This window comes from Schistocerca serialis, chromosome 8, assembly GCF_023864345.2.
Source record: "Schistocerca serialis cubense isolate TAMUIC-IGC-003099 chromosome 8, iqSchSeri2.2, whole genome shotgun sequence".
Lineage (NCBI taxonomy): Eukaryota > Metazoa > Arthropoda > Insecta > Orthoptera > Acrididae > Schistocerca > Schistocerca serialis.
In genome coordinates this window covers 297,666,355-297,681,257 of record NC_064645.1, presented here as the reverse complement: position 1 = coordinate 297,681,257, position 14,903 = coordinate 297,666,355, and the positions used below count along the sequence as shown (strand labels likewise).

Here is a 14,903-nt window from a genome sequence, read left to right as displayed (position 1 = left end):
CCTCATTCACCTTACTAACTTTATCCTAACACACAACTATTTCTCTTGTGAAAGGAAAGTATATGAATAAATCTGTGGCACAGCTAAGGGCACTCACACAGCACGCTCTTGTTCTAACCTGTGTGTGGACTGCCTGGAGAAAACCTTCCTAGACTCCTAAACACCTGGTCTGGTTCAGGTTCATTGATATCTTCATTATCTGGACTCAAGGACACAACAATTCTCACTCCTCCACAAACTCAGCACCTTCTCTCCCATTCACTTCACTTGGTCATCTTCAACCCAACGTGCCACTTTCCTGGCCATTGACTGCCTCCTCGATGATGGCTCCATTCCCAACTTCTGACCACATCAAACACATCAACTACCAACAGTAACTACATTTTGACTGCTACCATCCCTTCCACACCACAAAATCCCTCCCCCAGAGCCTGGCCATCCGGGGATGGTTTATCTGCATTGAGAGAAGCAACCTTGCCCAGCATGCTGAAGGTCTCAAAGAGCTTCACAGACAGGCACTTTCCCCCCAGACCTGGGATGCAGATGGATTTAATGTGTCATATCCCCCCCCCCCCCCAATCCTCCCACCACCCCCAAGAACCAGCTAAAAAGGAGCGCCCCCTGTCACCTAATAACACCCCAGACTGCAACAAATGAACCACATCCTTCGCCAGGGCTTCGGTTAGCTATCATCATGCCTTGAAATGAGGGACATCCTACCCCAGATCCTTACCACCCCTCCTAAAGTGATGATCTGTTGCCCACCCAACCTCCAGAACATCCTGGTCCATCCCTGTGCCACTCCCAATCCCAATCCCTTGCCACAGTGATTATATCCCTGTGGAATAAACGAGGTGTAAGAGACCTGCCCAGACCACCTACCTAGCACTTCCTATTCCAGTCCTGTCACAGGTCCTACTTCATCAGACACCGGACCACCTGTGAAAGCAGCTGTGTCTTATACCAGCTCTGCTGCAATCATTGCTCAGCTTTTATATTGGTGTGACTACCAACCACCTATCCACCAGGATTGAATGGTCACTGCCCAACTGTGGCCAAGAGCAAAGTAGACCACCCTGTAGCACAACATGCAGCTGAACATAATATGCTCTATTTTAATGGCTGGGAAGGCTTGGGAAGTGTAATAATGGATGATATGTATTGCTCAACAGAAATTAGGAAAAGAATTGCAATGGCAAAAGAAGGATTCAAGAGGAAACAGAAAATACTTTGTGGACCACTAAACAAAAATCTGAGGAAAAGACTTGCCAAATGTTACATTTGGAGCGTTGGGTGCGGGGACATGGACATTGAGGAAGGACAATGAAAGAAGATTGGAGGCACTAGAGATGTGGATATGGAGAAGAATGGAAAAAGTGAAATGGGAAGACCGACTAAGGAATGAAGAAGTATTAAGAAGAATTGGAGAAGAAAGAAGCATGCTGAAAGTCATCAGAAAGAGAAAACTGAACTGGATTGGACATTGTTTGAGGAAGGACTGTTTATTGAAGGAAGGAATGGTGGAGGGGAAAAAAGGGAAGAGGAAAAAGAAGATATCAAATGCTGGACAATATCAAAGGACGCAAATATTCAGAAATGAAAAGACTGGCTATGGACAGACAAAAGTGGAAGAGGCTTAACCCATGACAAGATCTGCCGTAAAGCAGAATACCATAGTACTACTACTACTACTACTACTACTACAACACATCCTGGGCCATCTGGATCCTCCCCTCCAGCACCAGATTTTCTGAACCGCACAGATAGGAGTTTTCCATATGACACATTCTTTGTTCCTGAAATCATCCTATGGTAACCTATTATCCTCACACTCTCCACCCAACAGTTTCTGCACCAGCCCCCTGTCTTATCACCTCCTCCCAACTAATGTCCCCTCTCCTCATTGTGCACTACTTTGTCTACACAACCACTCATCTTTTCCCCTTCTCTACTAAGAGTGTTGAGAGAAAGACTAACAACCTCCTGAAGAAAAGTTCTTTGTCACAGGAGACTATCAAGAGTCTTAATTCCTACTGTGCTGTACCACCTAGATTATGTGGCCTCCCTAAGGTCCTTAAAGAGGTTGTCCCGTTGAGGCATATTGTTTCTAATATTGGTGCTCCGACATATTGTGTAGTGAAACATCTTGCTAGTTTGTTGAGCCCACTAGTAGGTAGGTGTGAACACACTAAGAACTCCGCAGATTTCTTACGTCGATTGCAGGGATTGCGTTTGAATGACTCTAACATTTTTGTCAGTTTTGATGTGGTTTCTCTTTTCACTCACATTCCTCTCTCTGATTCATTGCAGCTAATTGAGGTTAAGTTTGGTGTCGAGTTAACAAATTTGTTTCGACATGTGCTGACTTCCACTTACTTTTTATTCAATGGTCAGTACTTCGAACAGACTGATGGAGTTGCAATGGGAAGCCCGTTGTCACCTATTGTGGCCAATTTGTTTATGGAGGACTTTGAGGAACGTGCATTGGAGTCAGCGACCTTGAAACCTGTGTGTTTTTTCAGATTTGTAGATGATAGTTTTGTTGTTTGGCCTCATGGTAGTGAGAATTTAAACCGGTTTTTGGAACACCTGAATGCAATCCACCCAAGTATTCAGTTCGCTATGGAGGTGGAAAAGAATGGATTCCTTCCCTTCCTCGATGTGTTGGTCAGAAGGAAGACCGATGGTACATTGGGGCATTCTGTTTATAGGAAGCCTACTCACACTGACTTGTATCTGAAAACTGATAGTTGTCACCATCCAGCTCAGTGTGAAGGAGTACTTCGTACCTTGGTTCACAGGGGCCACTTTATCTCAGAACCTGAAAGTTTGGCAGCTGAGCTATCACATCTCAAAGTCACCTTTCGTCAGAATGGTTATAGTGACAGGCAGATCAAACGTGCATTACGCTATCAGCCCTCTGTGCAACGAGTGAGTGACGATAGCAACGAAGTGGCACCTAAGTCCTCGGCCTTTTTGCCTTACGCACGAAACATTTCCAACAGGATTGGCCGTATTTTGCAGAAATATGATGTGAAATGTGTTTCTCGACCACCTTCTAAGATTAAGGCCCTGTTGGTGTCCATAAAAGATGATCTTGGTTTGCGTAAGGCTGGTGTCTATTGTATTCCTTGCAGTTGTGGCATGTCATATATTAGTCAGACAATCAGGACTGTGGAAGACCGGTGTATTGAACATAAGCATCACACACGCTTACAATAACCAAGCAAATCCGCTATTGCTGAAAATTGCCTTGACACCGGTCATCCTATGGAATACAACAACACGGAGATTCTGGCTTGCATGTCCAGCTATTGGGATAGTGTTATTAAGGAAGCTGTTGAAATCAAACTATCAAGCAACCTTATAAACAGAGATGGTGGATTTTGTTTAAATGCTGCTTGGAATCTGGCTCTGTCTCTCATCAAAAAACAGAGGGACAGAATTAGTGCTACCTCACCTGTTGATTAATAGTCACTATCGATATTTCTGATGTTGGTTATCTTTGTTTGTGTTGACACTTGTTCTGTGTGTGGTATCTTCCTTGTTTCTCCTCTGTGAACCAAGGTATTAAATTCCCTTGCACATTTCTTCCTCCTTGCATTTATGCCTTGAGAATGGCACGGTGTGCTCCTGTCGAAATATCGGCTGTGGTCGATGACGTCACCCGGCAGAAAACCCGTAAGTTGTTTGAACATTCAATTCACCGGAAAAAGTTAAGGTCTTACATTACACATAATTATCACGAAGATAAGAAATTAGGGCTCACACAGAGGCATGCAGACAGTCGTTTTTCCCTCACTCTATTTGTGAGGGGCACAGGAAAGGAAATGACAAGTAGTGTTACAGGGTACCCTCCGCCACGAACTGTATGGTTGTTTTTGGAGTAGCTATGTAGATGTAGACTGGCTGCTTCACAACCCAGGTTATTTGGATCCTCCCCTCACCCACCAGCTTTTGGACTACACACATGGGAGTTAACCATACAACACATTCTCCGCTCCTGGAATCATCCCAGCTACAATTGATGGTAATGTATTGTCCCCACACTCTCCATCCAACAGTTTCCACCCCCTCTGTATTATCAACTCCTCCCAACTCGTGTCCCACCACCCTCACTGTGCACCTCTCTGTACCTGTGTACCCACTGGTCTTTTCCACTTCTCTGCCACTCTCCCCTCTACTCCCCATTCCTCCCTCCCCTTTCCTCCCAACACTGCGTCTGGCATCCTTGGCCTGCCAGCTCTAATCTCTGCACACTCTGCCATCCAGCACTCCTTCCTCTTTCTCCAACCATACCCTGCTATCCCTCCCCCTTCCCCTCCCCCCTCCAGAGTGGCCAGAGGTGGAGGTCATGCTTGTATGATGTGCTTGCTTGTTGTGTGAATATGGCACAGAATCAGTACATTAGTGTACATGATTACGTCCATTGGCTGTTGGATCCATTAACGTACATAATTGTGTACATTATTGTGCTGTTTTTGTACCACATACACACAGAAATATCTTGTATACCTGTCAACATGTAACAACAATGTATTAAAATGTGTAATGCGGTCTGAACCTTAAAATATGTCCTTGAAATGGTCCGTGGTTGAAATTGGCCAGTTTCACAAGTAATGAACAGATTACAACCTACTTGGACCATGCTTTCATTCTCAAAACATCTTGATATTGTGGACCCTCACAAAATAAAATTTTAAAAATCATTAGGTATGGATCAGGGTAAGGGGACTAGGCTGAATGTTTGGAAACAGCACTATTCCAAGCTCCTGCTCTGAAGTTGATTAGTCAACTCTTTACATCAGACAGGAATGCATTACAACATGATAAAACTGCTCATGACATAATAACTCCATTACTCCTATTTTTAAAAAGTAGAGGAAGAAATTGACATTTTTTGGGTACCTACTAGTGTCAGAATTCAGGAGTGTGTGCTACATGATGCAACAGCCAAGGACAACTGCAGGGGTTACAACAACTGCAGGGGTTACAGAATTAAGCTTTGTGTGCTTCTCTATTGGTTATAACATTCTTATTCTCTGAAGGTTATGTGAAAATGACACAATATGATTTGAGGTTACAGACAGTGAGTTAGTCAGTAAGGCAAATATCCAACTAGGAATTCCTTTTTCTCATTGATGAGATAAAGTGCCTTTGACTCGTCTGTATAGTTGTTTGATACATGGCTTTATAACCTTGTGCAAATATCTTCTGTTTATGTAGCTAGTATGTTTTTCCTGTATACCACATTTTTACCACAGTAAATGATTTTACATTCCAATTAGACTATTTATTTGTCACGAATGCATCCTTTGTTATAACTGATGGGAAGGCAAGTGTGTAAAAAATCTGGAATTTTATTTTGTGGTCTGGACCAGCACAGTTTGAGTGAAGATCTTAGTATGTTGCCATTTAATTAATTTCTAATTTAATAATCAATCAGCCTGCAATGTGCATCTGCTGTAGAGCTTTTTTTTGTATCTCCATTTTAGTATTCAGCATTATGGAAACTAAATGTTTTCATTACTAATGTTTATATATGTAGTATGTATGATGCGTAACGAAAAATGACATTAGCCTGGTGAATGTTAGCCTAATTCTTCAGCAACACATGCTTTATTAAGCACAGATTATTTACAAATAATTCACAGAAAGTATTGGTCCTGACTCTTCTGAAAATATGTGAAAAAGTCTTCTGGAGCTGGCTACCTCTTGGCAAATACAGAACTGTGGAAGTTTGTTAAATGACTCACTTTTTAGTGGAGAAGGACTCTGTAGTTTTGACAGGGAAACACTTATATAAATCACGGTCTCAGTGGGCCCATATGCTGTTGGTTCATTCACTGGAAAGACAACTGTTAATTGAATGATGAACAAAGACAGCACCGGATTAGTCGGAAAGGCAAGTCTATGTATTAGTAAAACATTATGCTACATAGCAGCAAAGTCTGAATCACAGTCCAGGAGAAAACCCTGTAACAGACAGTTGCCATTAATAGATATTCTGGAGAGCTGACTGTAAACATTGCCTGATTTTGAAAAATGAGGCCATGACAGTCCACAGAGCTCTTAAATCTTCCCTGGGTGTTTTGTCACATGAACTGGTGCTGGCAGATGTAATCTTTCTCACTACACCTAGCAACCTTACCAGACATATGCATAATTACAGTAAATGGGCCATTGAAGTGTCCAGCAGAATAACAAGAAATAAACTGTGAATTAGTTTAATTACCCAAGTTTTCATGTGGTTAATACATTGGTACACTGGACAGCTGATTCATATGCCTTTATTTGTGGCTTAAAAAACTTTGAAATTTCTTGGGGAGAATTATGGTTGAAAATATTTTGTTCATTTCATGCAAGGAAGCAATATCCTGTAGATTTATTTTGAAAAATAACAAGTGTTGTTTTTTTTTTCTTCAAGTTTTTGTTTCTCTGTTTCAGGGCAGGAGATCTTTTTTATAGTCACGCTGGCAACAGTTGTGGTTCTTAATAGTGAGTACTGTTCTATTGAATGTTTTGTACTATGGGTTAGCTGTTTGGTTAATCATGTATAAAATAACAATAATTAACCATTATTTATTGCTTTTCTTTATCTGCCTGAGTATTCAGTGTGTGAAAAGGAAGTGCAGTAAAATTGTGATATCCACTCTGAGAGCTCCATTTGTCTCAGACTCACCTCAATCTTTCTGTTCTCTAGTTGCATCTGCTGTACTCCAAGGTGGCCTCTTCGGTATAGTCGCAAAGTTTCCATCTCGGTATATCACTGCTGTTGTCAGTGGTCAAGCTCTTGGAGGAATATTTGCTGCCCTTGCAGAAATTGTGTCCCTATGCATTGGAGCCACACCAGTCAACAGTGCATTTGTTTACTTTATGATTGCTGATGGAACACTGATTCTATCATTGATCGCATATCTGGTGCTTTCACGTTCGGTATGTCAATATAGGAATTAGTAACATTTGTGTAGCATTTCTATAGATGTGTTTTGTTAAATTTTCTTTTTAACCCCAACTGTATTATTCAACTTCCAGTTTATTCTCTTTCCAAGGATTTCCATTAAAATATGTAATTAGACAATTTTTTAAGACTTTTATTGACTTTCAGTTAAAAACACAATGACAAACAGTAATTCAAGAACTTCAGTCACATTGTAACTCTTACAACTGTCTCATCTGAAAGCATCATAAGATGACATATAAATTTTGAAACCCTGAAATGGGCTAAAGTGCACTTACAGCCTCAGCAGCGCTTGTATTGTGTGCTGATGTTGACAGTTTGTTGACATTGGTAGTACACAATCGGGTGATGATACAGAGTAGCCAGCGAGGTTCACTGAATCTAATGATTCCTTTCAACATAAGATATGAATTGATTACATTTGTTTCTGGTGTTGAGAGTGCCAGAACAAATGGTTATTATGAATTTTAAGATTGCCTGCCAATTTTTGTATTCCTTTGGTGACTAGAAGGGATCAAATGTGCTGACATGCTGACCTGTTGTGAAGCCTGAGGCCTACGGTATGATGGAATGTGGTAATTTGCTTGTGAGTTGGCAAAGCCAACAAATTGCAATGCGAAAATACAATTACTGTAATTGGTAGACTGATGTGTAGCTTACCCCTAGATATACATTAACCACTGCAATAACTTACTTGTATGTCTTATTTTTGATTTTTGCTGAAAATTTTAAAATGTGATTAAATTCTAACTTAATAGAATAAAATATCAGCTAACCTTATTTATGAATCATTGGAAATTATGAATGAGAATCTCATTTGGCTCCTTTATGTGACTCATGATTCACTATGGTGACTTTCCATGTCTCATCACAGAAACTATTTCCAGCAGTAGCATGCAACGGAAAATCTGCCAGTGCGCTAAGTGCACTTACATCTTTTATATGTAACTTTCTTTAAGGAGTATCTTGAAAGATATGAAAGGCAAGATTATAGTGGCACTATTCAAATGTTTATTCCAGAAACTGATTGTTATAACTACTGACAAGATAATGTTTGGTGTTATTTAAGTTACATTTTCTTCTTCTTCTTCTTCTTCTTCTTCTTGTTCTTGTTATTCTTCCTCTTCTGCCTGTGCTGCAAAGTTTTGGTACATCGATGCTACTATATAGAAATGATAATGACAATGTTGGTAACAAACAAATAAGGCAGACAAATAAGGCCTTAGCACAGTTTCAGTGACAGTGACCAAATGCCATGGGAGTGAAAAAAGTGTGTGCCTGAAGCTGTCAATATTTGTCACAGTGCATCACTGTACACATAATGATTCTGTGAGTATAGAGAATAACAAACATTTGTGCGTGCAAACACGCACGTGTGCGCGGACACACACACCAAATGAGAGAAATCTTAAAAATTATGATAGCAAGAGCCTTTGGTATAATTTCTAAAAACTTGTTAAAAGATATAGGAATCTACATTCATGACATCAATTGGTGAAAGTGCCTCAAACATGGATATTTCTTCTTTCCTTCATTGAAAGTAAAGAATACAATGAGGTCTTGGTGACTTTCCTAATCAATTCTTACTTCTTGTCATTTGGGACACACAGAAACAATAATGCTAGAGTTTCTATGACTGTTTACTCCTACCTCTCTTGTGCCATTTGATACATATAAAATTTTATAGACAAACATTTTGCCATGTCCAGTATTTCTCAATATTGATTCTGAATTTCAAATTCCCAATATGATGTGCCTGATTGTTCTTTACAGGTATTCTTCCAGTATTTTACAAAAGAAAAAGAAGCAGTGAGTACACTACAATATGAACCTGCTACAATTGAAGCAATTGACAGGCAGCCTGTAAGAGAAATTTCTTATAAAACAATTCTCAGTAAGGTATGTACATAGTAGTTACACAAATGTCATTCTCAAACGTAGTTTGTTTAGCCTCCTAATATAGTGTAGCAAAATGAATGGTCCCTTTAAAAGGATAAAATACCTCACACAAACAACTGAGTCTGTATCATGTCTGTCAGAAGTGTCTGTTCTAATTATCTCGTGTTGTCTCACGTTGCTCTTATAAACTGGAAAAAAGATTTTCCCCCCAATAGTTCATTGATTCATTCATCATAATCCATAAGTCCTGTCAAAGAGTAGAAACTACATATATGTTAAACAAGTCAATGTATAAATTAACAGATGAGAAAGGAACCATTTAAAAAAAAGTGTAAATACATATGAATTGATTGGAGCTGAAAGGCATTTGTCAATTTGCACAAACTTTCCGGAGAAGGAAAAAACTGTAGAGATGCAACAAAACCATAATGTTCTCATAAAATTCCTTAGCATCGTGAGGAACATACTTTACTATCTTTTCAATGTCCTGTCGCTTTTCAAAGTTTATGGGAACTTTGTTCTTTTATATGTTTTTGGGTGGCATGGTAAGATTTTGCAGTGTCCTTGGCCTTCCAAGAAAAAATATGCAATACACAGGCGAGTTGATGTAATTAGACACTTCAACCTCTCCAATCTTGTTCTTGCAGTACTTAAAGTTTAAGGGGGAAAATATATATTTCTTATCTTTTTGGAGTCCTTAACAATCCCTGGGCTATAAACTGTCAAAATTTTTATTATCTTTTTGAATACCCCAAAACTTTTATCACATGGTAGGAATGAATGACCACTTTCAAGAAACATTTGGGTAATTGACTCAAATTAAAAAGCTACAGTCAGTCCCAGACCATTCTCACCAATGTGATTTTGGTTTCATCCAGTACATTCATGTGGAACAAGCTGATGGTATCTGGAATGTAGCTTTTAATATAGTGGTATAGAAAAGTGCACACCTCACTCGAACATTTTCTTTCATCACCCTCATTGTAAGCATATATCATGTTGCTATCATCTTTTAAATTACGAATACTGAACACATTAGTCATAGTTGCCACATATAAAATACTTTTTGCACAGGTATTTCTGGTAAGAGCAAATTCTGCATATAGTCAAAGGCAACAGCATCCATTTCTTCATTTTGAAGACAGTGAACTCGACTTCCTTCAGGGACTCACAAAACTTTAGACTCACTCGAAGATGAAACTCCAAATCTGTCTTGGCTGCAAGTTTGGAGCTTCACAGAGATGACAACTTTTTAATTTCATTTTAAGCTCCTCATAAAGAGAACAAACAACCGTTTGTGGTCTGTTGAATGTATAACCATATTTTTTCCCACAATACTGCCTTTAGAAATCGTGTTTTCCCAGAATACTGCCTGTAGAAATTGTATTTCACAGCAGCATATGGATAAGCATTACAGTGTGTTTTATACATAGTTTTCACACACAGCTGAGAATCAAAGTATTTAGTTTCCTTTCCAGGATACCATGGACTTCAGAAGAAAAGATTGTACATGTTCATGTATTGTTTTCAGGACGATATCAGCAATTTTATTTCTTTTTATATTCTTCTTGCATTTATCTTGGAATAGTTCCCATTTATTAACATATGCAGTATAGTAAACACCCACTTCATTCCAGTGGAGTGGAAACTGCAATATTATTTTTGACAAACCTGCCCTCTATGGATCCACACGTTACAAAATGTCACCATCTAATTTGCAAGGTCTGTGTCTCTTGACATCACGCACTTGAATAAGGCCCATTAGGTACAGTTCTTGAGCATGTTTGTTTGGAAGGCACTTAAATTTTGCAAGGACATAAATGTTGACCATGTCATTGATTCTCTAAAAACAGCCTTTCCAGCAGTGGCAATCAAAATGATTGTTTAAAACTTAGGCATATTTAATCATGTGATCTGTTATAGACATTGGAAAAGAATACAGGACTCATTAGCATATATAACCCGGCATCAGAAAATGATATAGTGAAAATAAAGCTTATTATTGTCAGTATTGTCATAGTAAAAGTTTGTACTGACCTATTTTTGTTATTGTGGATGTGTTTTGCACTTTAGATAATGTATTGTACACCATTAGTAATGGTTTGCTTTATTAAATTTTTCATATGAGCAGAATTATTTCTGTTTCTTTTGAATGAAATAGTGAAATACTGACTTCCGCACAACTAACAAGCAACAACTGAATGAATATGAAACCACACAGAAAGAATTGTGCGGGAATCAACACCTACCAGTGTTGGCAGTATACACAATGACACAAAGCTGAAAGATAAAAAGTCCATAGTTTAATGCTTTTCTGATTCGCACACATTAGGTGCAACATCAGTTCAACATACAAGTGGAAGGGTGACTTAATGATTTTCAGTGCCATTTGATGCGGGTTGTCTAAATAGTTCATGATCTTGAAGAAGAAGGAAAAAAAAGAGAAATGTTGCACATTTGAACTTAATGCCTCTCAGCTCTGATTAATTCATATACACAGTTTCTAACTGTAATTACTTGACTAATTCTGTTAAACCTTTAATGTTATACCTCGTAACAAGTAGATTATGACAACATTTTAAATTTTGAAATTTAGTTCATAATAAATGAAGTACTGAAAATCCCAGAAGCCATTATATAGGAGATCTGCAACTGGTACTAGATGACCATTTAGTCATTTAGTAATGTATGTGGTTGCTGTAGATCTTCTTTTGGTAATTTAATATGTACTTCATTAAATTAAATAGTTACCTACATCTGTAACAGTGCCAGCTGAGTTGAAAGAAGCTAGTGTAAGTGATGGATTATCTATGAGATGGCAGCAGCAGCAGTTGACAACTTTCTGAAAACCATGATCTCTGGTATTGAAGTTTCTATAATCCCCCCCCCCCCCCCCCAAAAAAAAAGATAATATCTCTGAAGGAAATAAATTAAACACAAAATACCTGGAGATTTGGCATAATTAAGTTTATGTGGATATCCTCCTCCACATTTTTTATCAGAAAGAAACCTCCATAAATGTTAGAAGTATATGCCGGTATTAGTTTGGGTCATTATTGTTTGATTTTAGGTACTACACTGGTACTTGAAAGTCTGTCCCACTCATTCAACTGTCCATCTGCCAAATTCTGCTTGTTACCCTGAATTAAATTAAAAAAAAGAAAAAACCAGTTCATATCAAAGGATATGATGTAATACATAATTCAACAGTTCATTCATAACTTTGATGTTAGTACTAGTATGTGCATAATGATGCATCTTTTTCATTAATTTTAGCAGTTGGTTAGTAGATATAAACTAATTTTTTTTTACATTGTGAACTGTGTGTGTGTGTGTGTGTTTGTGCATTTTAGAGGATAATGTTTCACATATAATCTTTCCTAACAACATTAATAGCTGTGTGCTGTGAGTATGACACAAGGTTGATTGGTAAGTACCACCAGCATTTCAGAAGACCACAGCATGAAAACTGTAAAACATATAAAAAAACTTGACACACATTAGTAGGTAGAGCATCTATTCATGTTTTTAACTCGCATTACCAATATGGGCGCCGTTTGTGACATGCTAAATGTCAGTACATGTGTGCAGTTCATTGAAGCTGGTGACAGAAATTGCCTCGGAAGGTGCGACAACAGTCGACTTTGGAAATCTGTTCTTTGTGTTTCTGTCTGCAGACACAAGCTAGTTAGATACAACAATACAGAGTGCATGATTTACCTAAAAATTATCATACAACTGCTGCGTAGTGCAAAATACTCCACTGCACACTGCATTCATTATGATTGAAACTTAGAGAGATGCTCTAGCTACTGATGTGTGTCATTTTTTTGTATGTCTTGTAGTTTCCATACAGTATACCTTGGAGGTATTCATGAATATCTGTGTCTTGTGTTAACTGAGATTTCTAAAAAACGAGGGACATGAGTACCTTATCTTTGTCAGACAATAGTTTACTGTATTAATGTGCATGTCATTGTAGCTCAGTTATATGTGCTGTAATAACCAAATGCTAACTTTTGTGTACCCTTTCTGTAGATGTGGGTGTACGGATTCTCAGTGTGGATGACTTTTTTCGTGACCCTTTCTTTATACCCTTCTGTGACTGTCCTTATAAATTCAACAAAGAAAGGGAATGGTTCTGCTTGGAATGGTAAGTGCTGCAGATTTGCTTTTGCTGCATACTTGATTAACAGGAAAAAGGTCTTTTGGTCTGAAAAACCCTTAACAAATTCTTTATTTAATTGTATATCTAAAAACAAAGATGATGTGACTTACCAAATGAAAGCACTGGCACGTCAATAGACACACAAACAAACACAAACACAAACATACACACATATTTTATGTGTATGTTTGTGTTTGTTTGTGTGTCTATTGACGTGCCAGCGCTTTCGTTTGGTAAGTCACATCATCTTTGTTTTTAGATATATTTTTCCCATGTGGAATGTTTCCCTCTATTAATTCTTTATTTAATTGGATAGATAAAAAATCTACTCACCATTGGCGGCAAACACACACCTAAAAGATTGTTGTAATTGGCAAGCTTTCGGAGCCAGTGGCTCCTCCTTCAGGCAGAAGGGATGAAGGAAAGGTCTGGTGAGGTCTAGGAAAATGGGTAGATTGGGGGTGTCGGGGGAGACCTACTATACAGAATGAGAAGGAAAAACCTGAGAGCTTAAAGGTGGAAGACAGGGTAATATGCAGACAGAGATTACTGCTTAGACATCATGCATGAATTAAACAGAGTGAAAAGCTAAGTGCATTGTACATAACAGAGGTGGGAAGGTGGTGGTGAAAAATAGATGGGAAAGACAATGAAAGATGTAGAAAACTAAAATGGAGTGAAGCAAAGAGTAGTTACAGAGAAGAAAAGCTGAGACAGAAGAAATTAATGTAAATTAAGGCCAGGTGGGTGGTGAGAACCAAGGACATGTTGTAGGACTAGTTCCTGCTTGTGGAGTTCTTAGACACTGGAGTCTGGAGGTAGAACCTAGATGGCGTGTGTGGTGAAACAGGTGCCAAGGTCATGTATGTCATGTTGTGGAGCGTGCTGTACAACAAGATATTGTGAGTTGCCAGTATACAACCTCTGCCTATGCCCATTCACCCAAATTAATAATTTGGTGGTAATCATGCCCATATAGAAGGCCGAACAGTGTTTACACAAGCGCTGGTGTATGACGTGCTGTTTCTCAGGTGGCTCTCTCTTTGATAATATATGTTTTGCCAGTTACAAGGCTTTTACATGTGTTGGTAGGAGTGTGCATAGGGCAAGTCTTGCAGCGGGGACAGTCACGCCCAATGATAAATCTTTCCTTCTCATCCCATACGGTAAGTCTCGCCTGATCCGTGGTTCTGGGTGACTTGCCTGAAATCTACCCCGTATCTAGACGTCTCCAGTCCTTTTTCCTTCACCCTTCTTTCTTCCCCATCAACCCTTGTGCTTGAAGGAGGAGTCACTGGCTCCAAAAGCTTGCCAATTACAACCGTCCTTTATGTGTGTGTTCTTCCACCGCTTGGTGAGTATATATTTTTATCTATCCAATTAAATAATTTTGTCAATAATAAATTGTTTTTGTTGTTAAAAAGAAATTCTTTGTACCTCATAAAGTTGGAACTAACTTTGTGTTCCCATGTTTGTATGTAAAAATGTACAATCTGGTAATCATGTTGTATGTGTTGGGTAACAGTGAAAAGTTTTCCATAGAAGCATATTGAGTTAATATTTAGAATTTTTTTAACTGGTGCTGGTATATTAAGTATTGTAACTGCCAGTCATCAAAAAATTTTTATTTAGATACCTCAGTTAGCTCTAGTACTTTACATATCAGCACAGATAACAAATGTCCTTTCAACAATCACCATTTTTAATTATTGTGTATACAAATTTTGGCAACTTTGCCTATCACCTAATGACTACCATTCTTATTTTTCCTATTAATAGATTGTCTCTGAGGTCAGGGATTGGTCTTCTGTCTGAAGACTGACTTAATGCAGATAATAAAAAACTACTATTTCCCCACCCGATCTACCCACCAAA

General features: G+C 38.6%; 1 protein-coding gene across 1 annotated transcript in view; it reads left to right on the top strand.

The window, feature by feature from the left end:
• LOC126416267 (equilibrative nucleoside transporter 3) overlaps positions 1 to 14,903 on the top strand; it is a 66,042-nt gene that overhangs the window by 28,715 nt on the left and 22,424 nt on the right. The window contains exons 6-9 of the mRNA XM_050083900.1: positions 6,448 to 6,498; positions 6,704 to 6,936; positions 8,735 to 8,860; positions 12,899 to 13,013. Coding sequence (XP_049939857.1) covers positions 6,448 to 6,498; positions 6,704 to 6,936; positions 8,735 to 8,860; positions 12,899 to 13,013 — 525 coding nt within the window. The remainder of the gene's footprint in view (positions 1 to 6,447; positions 6,499 to 6,703; positions 6,937 to 8,734; positions 8,861 to 12,898; positions 13,014 to 14,903) is intronic.